Here is a 22,322-nt window from a genome sequence, read left to right as displayed (position 1 = left end):
ACTATGGAAATGTACAAAGTTTAGATTTGATTTTAATGTCTGATTTTACTGCAACAGAGAGAGTTGGAAGTCAATGCCTTTTGTTTCTCTCCCCCACCCCTTTCTTCACACTTTTCTTTTGTTTTCCCTTTCTCTACTGTTGTCTCCTATTATTTGCTTTTGTATTTTCACATTTTATGTTATAAATGAATGAAACTAATAAAAAAGGTAACTGACTGAAATACACATTTAACCACTTGTTTATAGTGTAAATGTTATCAAACACTATGTCTTTAATTTCAACTTTCAGCTGCAAAACAGGAAAAGCAATATGTTCTCCTCACTTGATCAATGTGATTATAAAATAATAATGATATATTTACTAATTCTGCAGCATTACAGATATCTCAATGGGATTGACATCTGAATAACCATATATGGGGGAGGGGAAGAGGGCTGTTATATACTCTTAAGAACTGAGCCCTAATACCCATTTTTTACCCTAAGCCAGGGGTAGGCAACCTCGGCTCTTTTATAACTCATGGACTTCAACTCCCAGAATTCCTGAGCTGACTTAGGAATTCTGGGACTTGAAGTCCATGAGTCATAAAAGAGCCGAGGTTGCCTACCCCTGCCCTAAGCCAAAACATTGGTTACCATTACTCTGATAATCAGAAATGTGGTTATTAAAAAATGATAGCATATTCTTAAGACACATCTTAAAAGAAAAAATAGGAGTATCAGAAGGAGAGAAAAACTGGAAGTCATGGTTGAATTACTGAAGTTCCTTCCCCCTTTTAAGTGTGCTGCACATGCCTCTTGCCTTGTGAACAGGAACACATGATCCAAACTTTTACAAAATACAGAAGTAGCATTTCAGTATATTTATTCTACTCATTATTTAACACCTCAGGCACTCTCGTCTACATTTCTGTTTTTTTTTTTAAAAAAAATAGCGCATCAAAAATTTATAATGTATTTTAAAGCAAGTGGGAATTTAATGGAACCAGCATCCTAGGGTTGAATGAACCTCAGCAAGATTGAGATTTAATTGGTAGTGTAGCAGGATCTTTGTCCTACTATACATAACAGCTCATCTGTTTGAGCAATGCTGTGTTGTGTGATGAGGTTTTTTTTTTATTATTATTCAGCAACGGTTTACATTCCTTTGAGCTGTTGCATTACAGAAATGAGCTGCTGATTGCACTGCTGAACACTTTGCTGTTCATCTCTCAGCCTTTCCTGATCTTGAAGAATTCCTTCCTGTGGGAGAAAAGTCAGAAGACATACTTAAATTACGATTCTGAATCACAGGAATAACTGCAAAACATAAAAATAATCATATGTCTCTTCCAGACCCTTTCCATAAAGTTTTTTTGGTTCCAGAATCTGAACAGGTGTTATATAATCTTCATGAGCAAATTATTGGTTTGCGTAAGTAAAATACATGTTTTAAAATCTCTAATCACTTTGACCAGAGGGAAATAAAATCATGTGAAGCTTTTCTTCAGGAAAAAAAAATACTGCATTGTGTTAAGCCATGACATTTAATCATGATTTTAGATAAACTATCATTTATTTGGTTAAGATGACACACGGTGATGGGCAATTTCCAAACTCCTTTTATGTGACCCTCTTTGGATTATTGTCTTTATTTTGTATTGGTTAAAAAACAGCATGCATGAAAACTATAGTTTGGATGCTCTGAAATATGCATAGCAATTTAAGTACCCTCAAGTTCCTTCCCTCTTAAAAATTATGGAAAAAAATTCATATATGCCCACGTTAGTTTCTTCATTTGCATCACTGTTCCATCCACTGTGACCTTCACACTCCACTACCAGATGTAGTGTAGACTCTGCATACTAAAAAAATTGTCACTTTCCTACATTCAGCCATAAAGTCTACTTTACTAACCATAATGGCTTAATTTGTATCATGTGTGAAGGAAAAAAAATTAGCAAGCATCCAAAACACATAATACGAAATAGATCAGATTGTTCCCCCATCAAAGTGGTATCTATTTTATCTACTCGCATAGAACATGCTTTCAAAATATTAGATGGGCAGAAGCTGAGGCAAGTGACAGGAGCTCACCCCAACACGCAGTTCTAGGACTTGAACCACAGGAGCAGAAACCATCTCCAACGTCATTAAGCCACTGAACCACTGGAACTCATGGGTTGGACTGAGGGAGAGTGACTGATCCAAAGTCACTCAGTCCTTTTCATGCCTAAAGTGGGACTAGAAATATAGTCTTTGGTTTCTAGCCTGATGCCTTAACCACTAGACCAAAGGATTTATAATAACAAAGAGAAGACTGTGACATCTACTGTTTCATTTAGCTAGTTGAGGCAATGGATGGTGAAAAAGGTTTTATTTGCTTTGTATATGGTTTTTTCCAGACGTGAATGCTCACCACGGGAATTTTTAGAACTAAAAAACAATGATTAAAATGGTGATTATTGTAGAGAAATAAATGCTGTTTATTGCTACAATGAAAACCAGTTGTTGACTTGAAACATTTCACAGAAAAAAATGTATGTTCACGCACATATAAGTATTAAAAATTGAAGCTGTAGCAAATTATGCTCTGAGAACAATTTAATGCTGTTTAATTAGATCTAGTGATATGAGAATCATCACTGCAATATTTTTTTTGCATCACTTCCTAACATGGGGGGAAAAAACCCAAGGATCTTTCACTAAGTTGACCTCCATTCTCCATCTCTCTTTCAAAGCTGATTTATGTTTGATGATCTTGACAATAGTTGAAACACATAAATCACCAATTACACAACAAGTGAGTGTGTGTTTAACTCAATGTGATTAAAATCTTTATGAAAAATTATTGTTATTGATCTCAGTTGCAGTGTTCCAGATTAATTAGCTAACTTTACTAACATAAGAATGCATCCCAATACTAGGAAAATGATTAATGTAGACATTAATAATCTTCCTTTGTTTTGAAACAATGTCAACAATAAAACTGCTGGAATGGGAAGAGAAAAACCAAGAGGGGGTGACACTCACCAGGTCTATTCTGATTATTTGTGTCCTTTTGTATGTTAGCACCACGGGAGCTGTATTTTTCTGAGATGCTCACTAGCTACGTGATAAAAAAAGTACAACACATTATCTGTTGTTTTTAATAAATAACATGTACTTCACACCAAAACAAGACAACATAACTCTGGGAAAGGTAGAGGGTATTAAAAAAAAGGGCCACATGCTTGGGGGGGGGGGGGGAAGAAGGGAAGCAGAGCAAAAGCAGTGGGTGGGTTGATGATGCAAAGTATGCACCCACACATATATGGGTGACCCTAGGTTTCCATTTGTTTGGAGCATTGTTGTGGTTTTAAAGAAGGAAAGCACTAAGCCTATTTCAGAGCTTACACTTCAAAGTGGCAGAAAACTTTGCTGCTGATATATATATGGAATTGAAATGTGGTGTAGCTAGAGGGGGTTCTGGTGAGAGGAAAAATGAGGTTTGAGAGTTACATTAAGTTATATTAAGGCTTAAGGCTATGGGTAGCTCATCTTTATTTTAAAATGTAATAATTGTTTGTGATATACTTATATTGTTTGTTGATTAACTGATAATGTATTTAGGTACTGGAGCAGTAAAAATGGAAAACAGACAGAGTCATACCGGATGTATGGTAACTTTTAAAACCTTTCACTTATAAACTAGGATTGACATGTACCTTCACAGACTTACCTGACAGCTTTCCATAGGGCATGATATAGTTTTAAGATCTGTTTTCCCTGTCTACCTTATGTCTATCCCTTGATCCAAACTGAGGAAAACTACTTTAAAGCTATATAATTAAAAAAGACTAGAATATTTTGCTGCAGTTTGTATCCATAATACAAAATTCCCCAGCCCAACTCAATACATAAATGGAACAAATGCACAATTTAATATTCCCATAGGAAATATTCAGATATTTAAATATTTTAGCTGTCCAATAACTGGATTTGTCTGGCCAGATTGCAATACCGCTTAATAGTGAAATCATTAAAATGATATAAACATTATTATTTTTGAATACATTACTCAGAAAATACTATTAATCTTGCTCTCTCTTGCCCCATTCTCACCAAAATTTGTGGTTTAGACTAAAACAAAGCTCTTTTTAATGTAGGAATGCACACTGCTACTTGCGTAAGAACAGAAACTTTCTGAGTGTCATCTTAATAGATCCTTCAGGGATACTATTGCAATTAGGCCAACATTATTTAATCTAGAAGCTACTAAGAGTCTTGTTTGAAGTCACTGAACAGAAAAAAAAATATTATTTCTGGAAACACAACTTTCCCAAGCTCCAGCAAATGCAATAGCTTTATCCTACTAGTTTTAGTTTTGAAACATGGGTACTGCTATATTTATCTTACAGGGTTGAAATTTTGTTCCAGGGAGTTGTTTTATGTCGAACATCAAAAGCAACTTAGGGGAAAGAGGATAAGGAAATGTTGGGAAACTTGCCAGTCTCTACCCTTCTCTTGAGTTTTGTAAATATTTACTCTGAGTTTGAAGAGTTCCTTCCTTTCCTTGTCGGTCTCCTCAGCTCTGGCTTTGAGCCATGCTTCATTTTGGACTTTATGTTTTTCTAGCATCACTTGTAGCTCCTGAGTTAAAGAAAAAAAAATTTATTAGAAAATTAAGAATATGTACCACCATTTACTAACTACATAAATATACCAACAAATTCACATTGGTTCCCAAGCTTTATTAGCATTTATAACAAGTGAAGGCTAGCTAAAGAAATGCAGCTGTAAGTAGCGCTAATCAAATGCTATTTGGTTGCACTTTCCCCTCCCTAACTGGCACTACTACTTTGTCTCAGTTTTTTTTTTTACTTTAGTCTAGTCGAAGATAGGGTGCCCAAGATTTTAAAAAGGACCCAAGAAGGATCTATCCAAGCAACTGTGACCCAAAACTGTTAAAAACATCTTCTTATCCCCCTCATTTGCACCACTGATTATTGGAGTGTAGCGAAACAATAGCAGATACAGAAAAAGAATGTTTGAATGTCTAGTGAATTCTTTGACACATAAAGATCAATGTCGCTCGTCAGTGGCCATTCACCAGTCCAGACACCGAACTCTATTCCTTGCATGTGCTATAATGTGACCTTTTAAAGTTTGTACTTTCCTTTATTAATACGCATTTTGTAATTTTAATGTCATATTAAAATAATTTTAAATATAACTTTTCTCTATCTTTTCAGTGTTTTCCATCGCAGTTCTTTTGGTTTTTGCTCTCTTTCAGCCTTTAAAATCTCCCTTCTCGTTCTCCCTCATAACCAGAGGTGCTTGAACGTAAAGAATTAGGAATTCAGTGATTCATAATGAGATAGAGGCAATGGGAAGATGTATCCATAGACTCAAATTTCCCTTTCCCTCCAGGGGAGCATATGACATTCAGTACCTCTTTCCTTACCACATCAGCTTTCAGTATACCTAGTAAAACCTCCATTGAGTAATCCTCATTCTTCCCTTTCCCCCTACAGGAATTGTTAAGTCGCGTGGTCGCACACAGAGACGGACACTCAACTGGGTATTAACTTCTTTATTGGGGTCAGGAACAAGGCTGGGGAAAAGGGGTTACCTGGCGTCTCTTTATACCTGCCCAGGTGAATACCATCCAATGGATTCAAAACTGGGCTTCCCGCCAGTGCAGGTGACCAGTAGATTTAAACCCTGGCTTCCCGCCAGAGCTGATCATGCCTCGTCTGTCAGGCTTTTGTTCGCAAGCAGGCTTTCCTGCCAAAAGCGGTTATAGCCTGGAGCTGTCCAGCCCCCTGCTGTGCTGATATCCTGTGTATGCTTTTAGTCGCATACAGTACACCCCTTCCCCGATAGTGAGGGGTTATCCCCTCTCTCCAACTATATACAACTTATTAACTATATACAATTTGTTACCTTCAATTAGTTTCTTTGACATTTGCACTTCCTCCCCCCTTAGGAATGCACATAGTCCGAGAGATAGCTTGGAGCCTTGTGGGCCCTGCTTGACCGTCTTAGGACTGTCCCAACTGCTGGTGGTGTGCTGTCACCTGTTCCCCCTGGTTGCTGTGGAGGTGGTGGATTGTTGGTGTGTGTGTGTGTGTGTGTGTGTGTGTGTGTGTGTGTTGTTCTAGGGGCTTGTGTAATGCTGGGGTTTAGTTGGCCACTTTGATAGTATTGTTGAGCCCTTCCTTCATTGGCGTTTGGAGTTTCCTTGTTTCTACTGCTGGTTTCCTGCCTGGTGTAGGGTTGCCCTTGTGACCCTATGGTAGCACTGCTGGGTGCTTGTGTTGATGCTTCCTCCTCCTCCTCCTCGGATCCCAGTGTGTCCTCAAAAACCCTTTCAGGAACCCTTTTCCTTAGCTGGTCTAGGTGCCTCTTCCACAGGAGTCCCCCCTCCACCCTAACCTTGTAGGACAGGGGCCCTGTTTGGGCTAGTATTTCCCCTGGCACCCATGGGTGGCCTGAGCTATAGTTTCTCGCCCAGATGGAATCCCCAGTGCTAAAAACTTTCCTGATGTTTGGGGGTTCCGACGTCTGCTGCTACTCTGTCGGGGTGAAGCCTGTCCAGTGTCGTTATCAGACGTCTGCCCCATCTAAGTTCAGCTGGGCTTTTCCCAGTTGCAGAGCAGGGTGTTGAATGTTGGTGAAGAAGGAAGGTGGCCAGCCGTTGCTTCCATTCCCCCTGAACAATGCGCTTGAGGGCGTCCTTGGTTGTGCGCACGAATCTTTCCGCCAACCCATTACTGGCCGGATGGAAGGGGGCTGAGGTGGCATGTCTAATCCCCAAGGTCCTCAGGAACACCTGAAAATCCGATGAAGTAAATTGCGTTCCATTATCTGACACAATTACATCTGGAAGACCATGGGCCTTGGTGGAGCAGTGGGCTAATGCCTCCTTAAGTAACACCAGCTGCCTGCAATTAGTGCAGGTTCGCGTCCCACCAGGCTCAAGGTTGACTCAGCCATCCATCCTTCCAAGGTAAGTAAAATGAGGACCCAGATTGTTGGGGGCAATAAGCTGACTTTGTAATAATGCCGCTTGGGGCCCCCCCGAAAGCCCTAATAAGCAGGCATATACATAGAATGAAGGCTATTGCTAAGCACATTGATTTGTGCTTTAAATTGTAAGCCACCCTGAGTCTTCGGAGAAGGGCGGGATATAAATGGGATTAAAATAAAATAAAAAAAATAAATGGGTTGCAAACAGCCCCCTTAATGCCTGAATGGTTCCTGCAGAGGTCATATTGCCTATGGGGACCACCTCCAGCCATCTAGAATGGCTATCTACCACTACTAGGAATGTGTGTCCCTGGAAAGGCCCCGCATAGTCTATGTGCACCCTGGACCATGGGGTGTGTGTTTCCTCCCACTTGTGTACTGGTGCATGTGGTTGTTCGGGCCGTGACCTCTGGCATGTGTAGCACCCTGCAACTAACCCTTCTATTTCCTTGTCCAACCCCGGCCACCACAGGTAGCTCCTTGCCAGAGCCTTCATCCTTACCACCCCTGGGTGCCCCTCATGCAGTGACTGAAGGATTCTTTCCCTTAGCCCTTTGGGTATAATGACTCTGCTTTCCCCACAACAGACACCCCTTGTGTATTGATAGTTCATGCCTTCTGGAAAAGTATGCAATGAACTCTTGCCCTGGTGATTTGTCCTGCCACCCACTGCTCGCCCACGATTGCACCCTGCTCAGGATTTTGTCCTTGGGGGTCTCTGTGGCCACGTCCTTAGCGTTGAGAGGGCATTCAGGCAGCTCCTGTATTGCCAGTATTTGGGCAGCAGTCGCGGGGTCTGGCTCAGTGTCCCTTAGGGGAAGTCTGCTGAGGCCATCTGCATGCCCCATCTCTTTGCCTGGCCTGTGTACCAACTTGCATGCATATGCCGACAGAAAAATGGACCAACGTAACATCCTGGGTGACAGAATTTGTGGTGTCTGTTTTTCAGTTGTGAACAATCCTAACAGTGGCTTATGGTCCGTGTATATTAGGAAGTCCCTACCATACAGGTAATCATGGAACTTCTTTACTCATGCGACCACTGCCAGTGCCTCCTTATCAATCTGTGCGTAATTCCTCTCTGCAGCTGACAATGTCCTGGAGTAGTATGCGATGGGGGCTTGAGTCCCATCCTCCTCTACATGGCTGAGGACTGCCCCAATCCCGTAAGGGGATGCATCACACGCAATACAGATTGGCTTGTTTTCCCTGAAGTGTGTGACTGCAGCATTGCCTGCTAACAGGTTTTTTCAGTGCGTTGAATGCGTTCGTGTGTGTGGTAGACCAGACCCAAGGTGATTGCTTGTCAAGCAGCCTGTGTAAAGGCTCCGCTATAGTTGCTTTGTGTGGCAGGAAGGTGTGGTAAAAGTTAAGCAGGCCCAGGAATGCCTGCAACTCTGATTTATTCTGTGGAATTGGGGCTTCTTTGATTGCCCTGACCTTTGATGCTGATGGGTGGATGCCTTGAGCATCAATCCTGAACCCTAGGAACTCTGTTTCAGTCACCCCAATCTTGCACTTGTCCCTCTTGAGTTTCAGTCCTGCAGCCCTAAACCTTTCTAACACAGCTTTCAGACGGTCTGCCAAAACGTCCTCGGAGCTACCTGCAATTAGGACGTCATCGAAGTATGGGCAAACCCCAGGTATCCCCTTGAGAGTCTTCTCCATAACCTCTTGAAAAATCCCAGGAGCTACGCTTACCCCAAACTGTAGCCGGTCTACCCAGAACGCCCCCTTGTGTGTGACTATCGTTTGCACTTTAGCAGCCTCCGGGTCGACCGGTAGTTGCTGATAAGCTTGGGCAAGATCCAGCTTGGCAAACACCGACCCGCCTTGCAGGGACACGAGGATGCTGCTAACGGCAGGGACCGGATAGGAATGTGCGCTCAGGGCTTGGTTGATTGTCCCCTTATAGTCGGCGCAAATACGGACCTCGCCATTTGCCTTGAGGGGCATCACGATGGGGGTCTCCCATTCCGTGCCATTGACTGGAGTTAACACCCCCTGGTCTACTAGCTTGTCCAGTTCCTGCTCTATTTTGTGCTTTAAAGCAAACGGGACTCTTCTAGCCTTCATTCTGATGGGCTGGACCTGGGGGTTTAATTTAAACGAAATTGGGGGACCTGTGTACCTCCCTAACCGCTCATCAAACACATCTGCAAAATCTTTGCAGACAGATTCAAGTGAATGGCGGCTCCGCGTCTGGTGAATCCTGGTGATTCCAATGCCCAGTGCTTTGAACCACCCTAACCCCACAAGACTGGTTCGTTGCCCTTCCACGACCAATACACTTAATTTGCCCGAGAACCCCCTGTACTGTACCATCAGTGACGCCTCCCCCCGAAGTTTATTGGCATATTTTGAAAGTCAGAGAGGGTCAGTCTGGATGACCTCAAGGGAACCCGCTGGCCGCTCCGCTCGCAAATCTCGTTAAATGTTCTGGCAGAGATGATCGACACAGCTGACCCCGAGTCCAGTTCCATCGTGCAGGGGATCCCTTGTAGTTTCACCCTTAATTTTATTTTTGGAGTGAGTGTCTGAGGGGCCCCTGTTGAACAAACAGCCGCCCATCCCTCCGTGTGGCTGACCATCTGTCGCTGCAACCTCTCCCTGGTACCTGTGGCAGACTGGAACTCCGCTTCCGCTTCGTGCAGGTTGTCCCATTGTTTGCTCCTGCAGACCGACGCGATGTGTCTGGTCTGTCCACACGCCCGACACTTCGCCGTTTTGAGATGACAGGTAGACCAGGGGTGTTGTCCTCAGCAACTCGCACAGTGGGTAGATCGGGAGCCGTTTGTGCTGCAGCCGGAACTGGGATTGTCTGCAGCCGCCGTGCTGGGTAGACCGGGGTTTGCAGCCACAATGCTGGGTAGACCAGGGCCGGTTTGCACTGTAACCGGAGGGTTGGGTAGACCGGGGGTTGTTTGCCCCGCACCTGCACTCCTGGTACTTCAGGTCTGTCACGGCCAGCTCCCTCAAGTTGCCTTGGGTGGTGGTAAAGGAACGAGGGGTTCAGTTGATGGCGTCCACTTCGGATGCTGGCTCTTCTGCTCTGCTGCAGCCACTCATCTGGTGGATGGCTCCGCTTTCCCTCACGTCGGACTCCTCGGCCACGTCCCAGGCTAGGAGCTCCTCTTGAACGTCCCTCAGGGTTAGCTTCTGTTTTGCGAACATCTTCTGCCGCAGCTTCCGATCCCGCAACTCACAGACGATACGGTCCCGTAGCCTGATTTCTAGGTTCTCAAAATTGCAGAGATGGGCTACCTGCCTTAGAGCAGCCATGTATTGTTTAGTGGACTCACCCGGTCGTTGGTCCCGTTTTTCGAAATGATACCTCCACACGATCTCAGACGTTTCTGGTCTGAAGTGTTCGATCAGCTTCGCCAGCAGTTCGTTGTACCCGACGGCGTTGACGTCGTCGGGTGAGCAGAGTCCGACCGCCAGCTGGTATGTTTCCGTCCCGCAGCTGCAGAGCAACGCCGCCGCTCTCTGCCGGTCATCCTTAACCCCGTTCGCCCTTAGGTAGCACTCGAGCTGTCCTATGAAGGCTTCCCACTCTTCGTGATGATTACTCTTGAAAAGGGGATACTGACCGAGCTGTGCCATTCCGCTGTCTCGGGTCGTCCTGCGTCCTGATTCGGTGCTGCCGATGGGGTCTCGTCCACGGCTAGCGATGTCCAGGGCAGGATCCCACCTTCATCGCCAGTGTTAAGTCGCGTGGTCGCACACAGAGACAGACACTCAACTGGGTATTAACTTCTTTATTGGGGTCAGGAACAAGGCTGGGGAAAAGGGGTTACCTGGCGTCTCTTTATACCTGCCCAGGTGAATACCATCCAATGGATTCAAACCTGGGCTTCCCGCCAGTGCAGGTGACCAATAGATTTAAACCCTGGCTTCCCGCCAGAGCTGATCATGCCTCGTCTGTCAGGCTTTTGTTCGCAAGCAGGCTTTCCCGCCAAAAGCGGTTATAGCCTGGAGCTGTCCAGCCCCCTGCTGTGCTGACATCCTGTGTATGCTTTTAGTCGCATACACTACAGGAATATAACCTTTCTACTTTATTCTCAATTCCCAAGAGAACTGATATCTGTGCAAAAGGTGCTAAGTCATAGAGCCTGTAGGTTTTTATGAATGTTGCATGTTGCATGTTATAAACCTCTTGTTCTCTGCTGTAACAAGAAGCCTTAAACTTTTTCCCCACCCTTTCCTGTGGCAAGAAGCTTTTGCATCTTTTATTTATTTATTTACCTGATAATACAGTAACTGAATACTCTGCAGAGTTCACATAAGTGATTCATACTTTTCTTCGAGATTCCTGCACGTCTTAATTCTCACTGAAGTGAATGTATCAAATTCCCCATGGATTATTAATTGACTGCTAATGTTAACTATTAAATGTCAAGTATTTATTTGTTTGCCTTGAATGCGATTAACTTCAAAAATATTTCATCAATTGCACTGATTAGTTATTAAGTATAATTTTATTTTGGGTCTCCCGGAAGGCATTAGCTTATTTAAGGTCTTGACAGAATTGCTAATAAAGGTAGTCCCAATTTGCAACACTAGCGCTAACAGAAATAACCAAAGACCTACCTTCTGCTGGTTTTTCAGGTTTTTGTCATACTCATCTTTTTCATGCTGAAAAGCCTTGGTTGCCTGAGCCAGTTCAGCTTTTATCCTGAAATGATACATCCACAAAAATAAGAATTGAGCTTCTTTAAAAAAAAGCGAGCAAGGAAATGCAAACAAATATATGTACAGAACAGATATATAGAAACAGGTCTATATATCCATTCATACACATGTCGTAATTGAAAGAAGTACCATGAAAATGTATTATATTGCTATGGTTTTGTGCTGATTAAACTCACATACATAAATACATACATGTCTCATATTTTAAAGTTATTTTGTTTGGGGGAAAAAATCTTCTCCAGCAAGAACACCAGATAACTAAGAAGGGTATTGATCAGGAATATTAGAATAGATAACTAAGAAGGGTATAATTTATAATATTATATATATATATATATATATATATATATATATATATATATATATATATATATATATATATATGGATCCTTGGTTTTTCGGGTTTTTCCCCGCGTAGAACTAAAGGTGTAGGTGCAACGTTTCGACGGAGTCCCATCCGTCATCATCAGGCTTTAGCTTCCTTCTTCTGGGAGAAGCATGTGGCTGTTAGTTCCTCTTTTTTAAACTGCCAGAGGGGGTGTGTTCTGTGGAGGTATGCTCTGATTGGGTAGGGGACCAAGTGTGTTCTGATTGGGTGGGAGTGTGTTTTGAATGGTGGGTGTGTTCTGATTGGGTGGGGGGGTGTTCTGAGTGGATGGGCTGGTCTCAGCTGCCAGCTCCAGACCTGAGCTGGTGAGTTGTGCTGCTTTTGTTCGGCTTCGTGTTTGTGGTGGTGCCATGTTTTTATAGTGGGTGTCAGTTTGCTTATTGTGTGGTTTGGAGGGGTTTAAAGTGACTGATGTTGCAGCTGTAGTTAGGTTTCTGTTTTGTAGTTGTGTGTCTTTATCGTTGTGGGTTCGGATTTGCTTTTTGAATGGTTGTGTGGTGGTGATGTCATGTGATGTTATCATGAGTTTGGGTCTGGTATCATTCTTGGTGGTTGGGCCTCGTCTGTCAATCAAGGCGGGTTTCCAAATGGCTGGTAGACGAGAGGTATCATCTCGTGTATTCATGCTGTGGGGGCGTTTTTCTATCTCAATGGCTTCTCTGATTATTCTGTTGTTAAAATGTTCGATTTTGGTGATAGTTTTGGTTTTTTTAAAATCAATTTCATGTCCCGTGGCTTCAAAGTGTTGGACCAGGGATGAAGTTTGTTCTCCCTTTCTGAGTGAGTTTTTGTGCTCTTCAATGCGTGCACTTATTCTTCTGTTGGTCTGTCCGATGTATGTGGTGGGGCAGGTGGTGCATGGGATTTCGTATACTCCTTGGTTTTCTAACCCAATTATGTCCTTGGGGTTTCTTAGGATGGTGGATATTTTTCTGTCTGTGTAGAATGCTGTTTTGATGTTGTGTTTTTGGAGGACCTTGCTGATTCTGTCTGTGGTCCCTTTTAAGTATGGGAGGAGGGCTTTGCCATTTTCTTGTTCTCTGTCTTGGGTTTTTGTGGGTGTCCCTCTTCGGATTAAGTTGGTAATCGTGTTTCTTTGGAATCCATTGGCTGTTAGTACATTAGTGAGAGTGTGTAGTTCGGTTTTTAGGTGTTGTTCGTCAGCTAGGTGTTTTGTTCTGGAGATGAGTGTCTTGGCTACGGAGTTGATCTGTGCTGGGTGGTGGTGTGAGAGTGCGTTCAGATAGCGGTTTGTGTGTGTTTTTTTATGGTAGATAGTGTGTCCTAGGGAACCGTTGGATTTCTTGTAGACTAAGACATCAAGGAAGGGAAGTTGATTGTTAGCTTCTGTTTCCATGGTGAATTGTATTTTGGGGTGTAGGCTATTGAGGTGTATGAGGAAGTCATCCAGTTTTTCTTTGCCGTGTGGCCAGATTACGAAGGTGTCATCTACGTATCTGAGCCAGAGTTTGGGTTTGTGGTTGGATTTTTCTAGAGCGAGGGTTTCAAAGTGTTCCATGTAGAGGTTTGCGATGACAGGTGAGAGGGGTGATCCCATGGGTGCTCCTTCCATTTGTTTGTATCTTTGTCCATTGTAGATGAAGTATGTGTTAGATAGGCAGTGGTTGGTCAGATCTAGGATGTGTTTTGGGGGGTTGTATTTATTTAGGATAGCTGTCAAGGTTTCTTCGTAATCAAGGATCCATATATATATATATATATATATATATATATATATATATATATATGTGTGTGTGTGTGTGTGTGTGTGTGTGTGTGTGTGTGTGTGTATGTATGTATATGTATATGTATATGTATGTATGTATGTATATACATATAGATATATACTTATACATATACATATATATATGTGTCTGTGTGTGTATGTGTATATATATATATCTATATCTATCTATCTATCTATCTATCTATCTATCTATCTATCTATCTATCTATCTATATGTAAATTTTAGATTGCTAACAAAGAATTAAAGGGAGACTGACTTAATTCTTTGTTAGCAATCTAAAATTTACACAAAGATGAGCTGTCACTGTTGTGACTACTGCCTGTCTAGTGGAAAATGTTTTTCTGTTCAACTAAGTGAACTGATGGATTTCTGTTTTGCTTTGTTTCTGTACAAGTCTAATCTTCCATAAAAAAATTATGGCGATAACAATGCTTTGTATTTTATTCTCTGACTAAAAGTCATAGTTAATATGAAGATGAAACAATTACAGGCAGGCAGTTTATACTACAAACTTTGAAACAATAACAACTACCATATTTTTCCATCTATAAGACGCACCCTTGTATAAGACGCTCTGGCATGCGAGTTTCTCCGCACTGATCAGCTGTTCGGTGGAGCGCCGAACAACTGAGCCGGCAAATCCGGAAGTTCAGCTGGCTGACAATCTTGCCCCCTTCCCCCTCCTGTTAGTGGCAAGCCCACGGGTTTGACACCCATACCAGGTGGCATGGCAACCCACACAGGCATGCCCTGGGCTGCGGAGGTTACCATTATTTTTCCGTGTATAAGATGCTATACTTGTATAAGACGCACTTGATTTTTGAACAGGGTGTTTGCAGGAAAAAATAGCGTCTTATACACGGACAAATATGGTATGCTTAGCGTTTTTTTGCAAGATAAATCTAACTTTCTGATATTTGAGGAAATGATTCTACTGTTGAATAAACTGTAGAATAAAAAATACTTACATGTTAAGTTTTTGAAATTCAGACTCCAATAATTCAAAAGCCTTTGTAATCATTTTCATTGCTTGGCTAAGTATAGAATGGAAATCCTGGAGGTCTTCTCTCTATATGGAAAATTAACAGTGCTTCAACTTCCATCAGAGATAAAAGGTTGATAATAATTAATTAACACATCCATGACTGGTAGTATCTTTTAAAAATCAGCCAAGCTTTTTCATAGCATTTTTTACTACTTGGTCTGGTGATGGTGGTAAAGGTGGGGTGATGAGGATGATGATAACTGTTATAATTCAATCTGGAATTAAAGTTCTGAAGTTGAGTGTTCCATCACCTTGCTCTGTGATTAACTCCAGACCCGATAATTTAGCAATTGTACTGAGACAGTGAGTGCATCTTACTTTGGTATCTGATTCTCAAACAGTATGATACATCTTGGATTAGGAGTTGAGGAAATATTTGACATTTATTCAGTTAATAAAATTAATAATAGTCATAATGAAATGTAATTACTCTATTCTGTTACAACACAATGCCTGCTATTTAGCAGCCATTTCTCAACATTCAGTGCTAATTAATTCATTTGCCAAGGAGTATATCATGAAGACAAATATTTAATTGCTAGTTTAATAGCTAACTACAGAGTAATTAATCTGCTAAGTAAAGATGATCCTGAGGTAATCTGGGAAATCATTATCAGTAAATGATTTAAAGAACATTTAAATGGGTCCCTCCTGCCAACATTTTATTCTGAAATGACTTGCAATATTTTAGGTGGCTTCTTGGGAGACTATGTATGTAGGTCAAATGCTAGATAGGCAGAAATAAATACATAAAACAGACCTTGCACAAACAGTCCAAGTGCAGCTGCATTCAAAAGAATTCACAATAGTTTAACAATTATTTAACATTATATTTGTTTATTAACCTTCACAATGATGATTATCTCTGGTTAGGCACATAGGCAACATTCATCCCACCCAACCAGTGCGTGGACCTCTTTTACAAGATGGACACAAGAAAAATCAGCACAATCTGATGGAAGTCCCTTTATACAATCCTTGGATTTGTTTACCTGTTTAAAAAAATATGCATATTCCTTTTCATCTAAACTAATGACTAATTATTTAGAATAAAGTAATATTACTTTATTTATGGAAAGTTATAGGGGGAAAAAAAGAGTGGTGCAGGAGCTACCATTTCTAGTAATGGGTTTCTTGGAAATTCAAATGTTGCCCTGTAAGCAAATGTAGTGAATAAAATACACTATTCACTATGTTTAAACGGTGAACAGAAAGTGTATAATACACCAACAGGTAATGTAATCTGGGTGTCCAAGGAGATTTTAGGCAGATTTCCTGTATTTTTCAGCCTAGGAAAGTTCAAAAAACCCCTCTCCCCCAACAAAATGAGCAAATGAACAGCTTTTTTTTTGCTGCTTGCATTGACTGAGAGTTATGTAAAATATAAGGGTTAAGAGCTGGAAGTGTCTCTTTTACTAGAAAAAGACACAAAAAATGCTTTCAGGCAGAAAATTCCCTTTCCTCCACTGTGAGGGCAGATTGCCATATGTCAGGAGGCTCCAAACTTGGCAATTTTAAGACTTGTGGACTTCAGCTCCCAGAATTCCTCACCCAGCATGGTGGCTGAGGAACTATGGGAGTTGAAATCCACAGGTCTTAAAGTTGCCATGTTTGGAGAGCCCTGATATATTTATTTATTTTATTTTATTTTATTGGATTTATATACCGCCCTTTCCCGAAGGACTCAGGGCGGTTTACAGGGTAATTAAAACATTGATACAAAAATTAAAAAGAATTAAAAAGAATTAAATTTAATCCCTAAAAAATATAAAACCCCAATTAAAAACTCTCAGCCTGGGCCGGAGAGCTCGAAGAGCCAGGTCTTCAGGTCCCGGCGAAGTGAACGAAGGTCGGGGGCGGTCCTGAGCTCCGTGGGCAGCTGATTCCAGAGGGCAGGCGCACCCACCGAGAAGGCCCTCCCCCTGGGTGTTACCCGCCGGCAATCTTTAACCGCCGGCACCCTGAGAAGGACCTACCTGTGGGAGCGCACTGGATGAAGGGAACTTGATGCCAGCAGCAGGTGTTCCCTTAGATAATCCAGGCCCATGCCATTAAGGGCTTTATAGGTCATCACCAGCACCTTGAATCTCACCCAGAGGGCAACCGGAAGCCAATGCAGCTCGCGGAGTAGAGGTGTTACATGGGAGTGTCGGGAAACCCCCATCACAACTCGCGCGGCCGCATTCTGCCCCAGCTGAAGCCTCCGAGTGGTCCTCAAGTGCAGCCACATGTAGAGAGCGTTGCAGTAGTCTAAATGGGAGGTCATGTTTATGCTATTACTTCTCTCTTCTCCTTTTCCATCTCATCAGGAATATACTGGAGCTAATAACCTGCCTTTTCCCCAGTAATTCCTATTAGAATTGTTACTGACTTCAACCTGCATTAAATTCTGCAGCACTTGTAACCACAACAAGTGCCCATCTTTCCCAAGTTTTAAAAGCAGTCAGGAAAAAAACTGAACTAAAGTGGGAAAAGACAAGTTTGGATCATATGACTCATGAGTGAGGCAGAGATTGCAATGGTAGGCTAAAATACTCACACAGACTCCCCCCTTTCTCCTCTATGTGACACAGTTTCCACCTTCTTATTGCTTCACAAAATAGAAGGGTGATGCACAGATAAATCAAAAGGGCATTTTGATAGCATTTGCCCTTGCAGTTATTCAAGATATTCTCCTGTGTAGATAAGTCCAGGAAATTGGGAAAACTAACAAACAAGAAATATAACTTTTCCTTTTTTTGTCCCCAAAGCTGAAATCAAACCATCTAAGTGGCAAAAGTGCCATAAATGACCATGGTATCATTAACTTGTCACTTGAGTTAAATTACCTTTCTATATCCCAGAATTGAGTAATTGAGTAACCATGGGAGAATCGCTAACGTGGCTTTGATGTTTTGTATGTCACTGTAAAGCAAATGTTTCCAGGCAGGAAATCTCAGCTTTAATATTGGCCTTGCTACTCAATTTTGCCAAAATTCCCACAAAGCAATGTTAGCAATATTGATCTAGGTGAATCAATAGTCCAAAACTAATATTGGACAGGGATGCGGTGGGTCAGTGGGTTAGGATGCTGAGCTTGTCGATCAGAAGGTCGGCAGTTTGGCGGGTCGAATCCTGAGTGCCGCGCAACAGAGTGAGTGCCTGTTACTCGTCCCAGCTTCTGCTAACCTAGCAGTTCAAAAGCATGTAAAAAAGCAAGTAGAAAAATAGGGACCACTATGGTGGGAAGGTAACAGCGTTCTGTGCACCTTTGGCATCTAGTCATGCCGACATCTAGTCATGCCGGCATCTAGTCATGCCACATGACCATGGAGACGTCCTTGGACAAGCGCTGGCTCTTTGGCTTTGAAACGGAGATGAGCACCAGCCCCTAGAGTTGGAAACGACTAGCACGCATGTGCGGGGGGACCTTTACCTTTACCTTTTTAATATTAGACAAGAACCTATGGTCCTGTGCATGTACCTGTGCGAAAGGAAGAAAGTCCTTAGCAAGAAGGAATTTCTTATAGCAAAATACTTGAAACCAATAAAAGAGAAATTCTGGATAGATTTGTATATTTTGCTGGGCTTACATTAGTCAGATACACTCAAGGCATACCTCTGGAGCATAAAACGTATCCTGCCACTCTGTAAGAGTTTGACTAACAGATGAGCAATCTTGTTTTTTTTTTAAAAAAAATCTTCTGTCTAGTAACTACATAGTTCTAATAAAAAAACGTGCACCAGCAAAACTGAAGTAAGTCACTTACTGTAACTGAAGGTGGTGGCGAAACTGATGCAGGCTGCAAAGAATATTCTGTCAATTCGTATTTCACCTTAGGAATTTTGGTGTGTGTGAAACTGTATGTCAAGCACAACATATTAAAAGCCAGTTTAAGTTAAACTTACATGAGTCACAGTAGTTATTCAGGAGAGAATTTTATAACTGCTTGAAAAGAATAGTTCAATAGAACATGTGCTGTCTGTATATAGATAAAGTCTCCTTTGAATTGCACTCAATGTCTGATGACTGATGCAAGTAATTTTCTTGGCAACAAATTGGAAATGCTTGAGCATTGCGTTTTTCCAGAATTTTATTTTATTTTTTTTTTGGCGGGGAGGGGAAATTCTCCAATGTAGTTTGCAAATTTCCAGGTAGTTTCCTATCTAAGTACTAAATAGATACATGTTGCTTAGCTTTTCAGAATAAGCCAGGATTGGATGGAGGCTGTTAATTAGCTGAAGAACTGAGAAGAAATCCGTATTTTCAGAATATACATTACACACAAACATACTGGACTTTCAACTTTACAGTCCTGGGTTGAATGAGAGGGACTAGGTCCAAAGTCACTAAGCTGACCTCTGTGCCAAAGGTAGACTAGAACATGGTCTCCCTACTCTTATTCCAACGCCTTAATTACCCCACCACACTGGCACTTTCATTGAGGAATACTAAAACCTTTTAATTTTTAATTATTTTTTTTTCTAACCTCAGCCCTCAGTTTAACTTTTTGAATTATGCCCCTAGTCAGAAAAGGACCAAACTTTATCGATCCCCAGCAGGAGAAGCTAGAGGCATACAGTAAACCTTGGGGTAGGTGATGAAGAATATCTTTTTCTCATAGGCGTATGTATTGTGAATTTCTGTAGTCTGGAGATGAAATATGCATTTTTTCTAAACTTGCTACCTGGTAAAGATAGGTCCATTAACAATAACCTTATATAGATTAACTATTAAGCTGTGCCCCATGCCTAATTTTCAACCAGTGTAGATCTTTTAGGATACACATTATAGTATGTGAAATCTAAATTTACACCGTTCAGGAACAGTTGATGCATATTGCACTGGTTGTAATTTCCAGACATTTTTATAGCACAATCAGTTTGCTCCCAATTTAAGAGGCATGAATTCATTATTTCATGATTTCACATGAATTCTATTATTTCATGGTTTCACATGATTTCATCAGGTAAGTCTGCTTCCTTTGAGCTACTCCACTTATGAACTAAGTTTAAGTAACTTTGATTATTAACTTTGCTTCATATATTTATTATAATAACCCGCAACACACTAGGTGTCAAATTTCCTAAAGCCACGTGAGTCTTACTTTTCTGCTGCAGAAACACAGTTCTTTGGAACTATATTTTGTAACAGTCCTTATTAGATTTATCGCTTAACAGTCTATGATTCTACCAAAATTATAGTGCTATTATAGCAATGGTTTGTTTATAAATTAGAGTTAGCTTGTGATTTTTATCTTGATATCACTGGATGTTTTCAATTTATTTTTATAATAATTGTATAGATGTTGTGTGGTATTTTATTTTATTATATATATTATTATTGTTACACAGTCAGCCAGATGTTCAGACTGGGTTTGGCAATTTTGTCTACCTATTGAGTCCTTACAAGGACCTGGGATAGGCAGATCTGGATGTTTGATGGTGTTACAGATATTGTCCCAGGATGGAAGCTGTTCTAAGTAAAACTGCCTTTTGCAATTGACTGATGGTGAAATTGTCAATGCCAATAGTGTCCAAGTGGTACTCCAGTTGTTTTGGGATTGCGCACAAGGTGCCTATTACTGTTGGTATTGCCCTTGCTTGCCTTTGCCACAGTCGTTCTGTTTCTATTTGTAGACTTTGTATTTTGTTATCTCCTCCAGTTGTTTCTCTTCTTTTATGCTGTCTCCAGGCACTGCCACATCCACTATCCAGGCTTTTTTTGTCACTATTATTATTAGCAGTAGTATTAGTATTATTATTTTGAAGTGTGAGTTCAGTGACACTGATTCCTCAGCTCTTCACAGCCTACTGACCACACAGGTTTCTCTTGTCTTTTACTCTGCATGCCCTGTTTTTATTCCTTCTGCTGCTGTTCCAACACAAACAGAGTCTTTTGCTTGCAAACACTGCCTAATATTTTAAGATGCAGCTAGGTAGGTGGTAGGCTGTGGCCTTCTCCATGTATTGCTTTAAATAAACTTTCTTTCGTATTAAATCTGCACATTGATCCATGTTCAGTGTAGATTTCAACTGTGAGGAATGTTCATGCACACAAATTTGCTTTCTCCAACCCTTTCATTATTATTTTCAGGAATTTCCTGATTTTAGGTATGCTGTTCAGTAAGCTGCCATTACTATCATTAGCTTTGAAGGATGGGCTGAATAACTACAACATCACTAAATAGTTGTAGGAATATGTTTAAAATCGTGATGGGTAAATCATTTGGATTCATTTCGAATTGAAACACCTTATTACACAGCAGCCCCATTGCAAGCATGAAACAGCTGCTCTGGACTAAAATCAGCTGTGTTTGAACTGGAAATGGGCTGTTTTGAGATCAAAAGAGGATCTTTCAAATTGGATAGCATTTTGGCCTGAAATGTCTTAGATAACCTTGTTTGAAGCACGGTAGGGAAAAATGCAGCACTAGCTCACATATGCTGTATGACAGGGGTGTCAAACTCAATTTCATTGAGGGCTGCATCAGCATTGCAGTTGCCCTCAAGGGGCCGGGTGGGTATGACCAGGGTGGGCGTGGCCTACTGGGTGGGCGTGGCTAGAGTACATATGGCCTAGTGGGTGGGCATGGCCAGCTCTACATCGTTCACATCAAGGGACAGGAGTGGGACAGTTCTGAGGGTCTCTGGCAGAAGGAGGGTCTCTGGGTCAGGGCCAAGGCAGTGGGGGCTGTTTCCTCACTGTTTCCAGGATGGCTTCGTGGGCCGCATGAAACCACTTCGCGGGCCGGATCCGGCCCCCGGGCCTTGTGTTTGACATGTCTGCTGTATGCACTTAGAAAGTAACCAGTGCTAGTTCAGTGGCACTTACCAATAGATGAATGTGTAGAGAATTACATCCTAAAGCAGTGGGAAGGAAGAAGCCTGCTAAGAGTAAACTAAAAGTGTTTATTGTTAGCAGACTGCAGACATTTTATGAATACTAGTTAGCTGATGCTAAAAAAAAACGGCTTTCCTTTTTCTCCCCTTTCTCTCTCAGAAATTGTAGGAGGCAAAACAGGATGTCAGTAAAAAATAAATAAATACCTGCTGCTTATTCCTTGAATTCCCAGTTCTGAAAAAATCTCTTTCATAACTAGAATTGAAAAAACAAAGATCAGAAATGTAATTTTAGCTCATGAATATTATTTAGTTAAAACAGAAATTAATAAGGTCTGTTAGATACTTTAGGATATATGATAAGGATTATGGAAAGTGGATACCATACATACACAAGCCATACTGAACAGCTTAAATATGATTTTATTCACTTGGAAAGTGAGTCTGTGTTTGAAACAATAAATTTGTCCTTTCAACAGGTTCTAACTTCCTCAAGGTAACTCATGTCATTGCAAGGTTTGTTTTTGTAGCTTGTAAAATTTGTACATTGCTGATAGCAAAATGATTGTATATTTTTGTCTTGTATGCCTGATTTTGTATATTTTGTAGCTTTGTTCTGCTGGTTTATTTA

The 22,322-nt window shown here is 41.4% G+C and overlaps 1 protein-coding gene across 1 annotated transcript in view; it reads right to left on the bottom strand.

The window, feature by feature from the left end:
* Nucleotides 1-895: 895 nt before the first annotated feature.
* LOC310633462 (host cell factor-like) overlaps nucleotides 896-22,322 on the bottom strand; it is a gene marked incomplete at its 5' end in the record, with an annotated part of 79,632 nt that continues 58,205 nt past the window's right edge. Inside the window, 6 exons of the mRNA XM_083351168.1 lie at nucleotides 896-1,242; nucleotides 4,507-4,611; nucleotides 11,587-11,671; nucleotides 14,793-14,893; nucleotides 18,619-18,709; nucleotides 21,899-21,947. Coding sequence (XP_083207294.1) covers nucleotides 1,138-1,242; nucleotides 4,507-4,611; nucleotides 11,587-11,671; nucleotides 14,793-14,893; nucleotides 18,619-18,709; nucleotides 21,899-21,947 — 536 coding nt within the window. The 3' untranslated portion in view covers nucleotides 896-1,137. The remainder of the gene's footprint in view (nucleotides 1,243-4,506; nucleotides 4,612-11,586; nucleotides 11,672-14,792; nucleotides 14,894-18,618; nucleotides 18,710-21,898; nucleotides 21,948-22,322) is intronic.

This window comes from Vipera ursinii (assembly GCF_947247035.1).
Source record: "Vipera ursinii genome assembly, chromosome: 2".
In the NCBI taxonomy this organism is placed as follows: domain Eukaryota; kingdom Metazoa; phylum Chordata; class Lepidosauria; order Squamata; family Viperidae; genus Vipera; species Vipera ursinii.
Note: the sequence above shows the minus strand (reverse complement) of the source record. Positions and strands in the feature narration are given on the sequence as shown.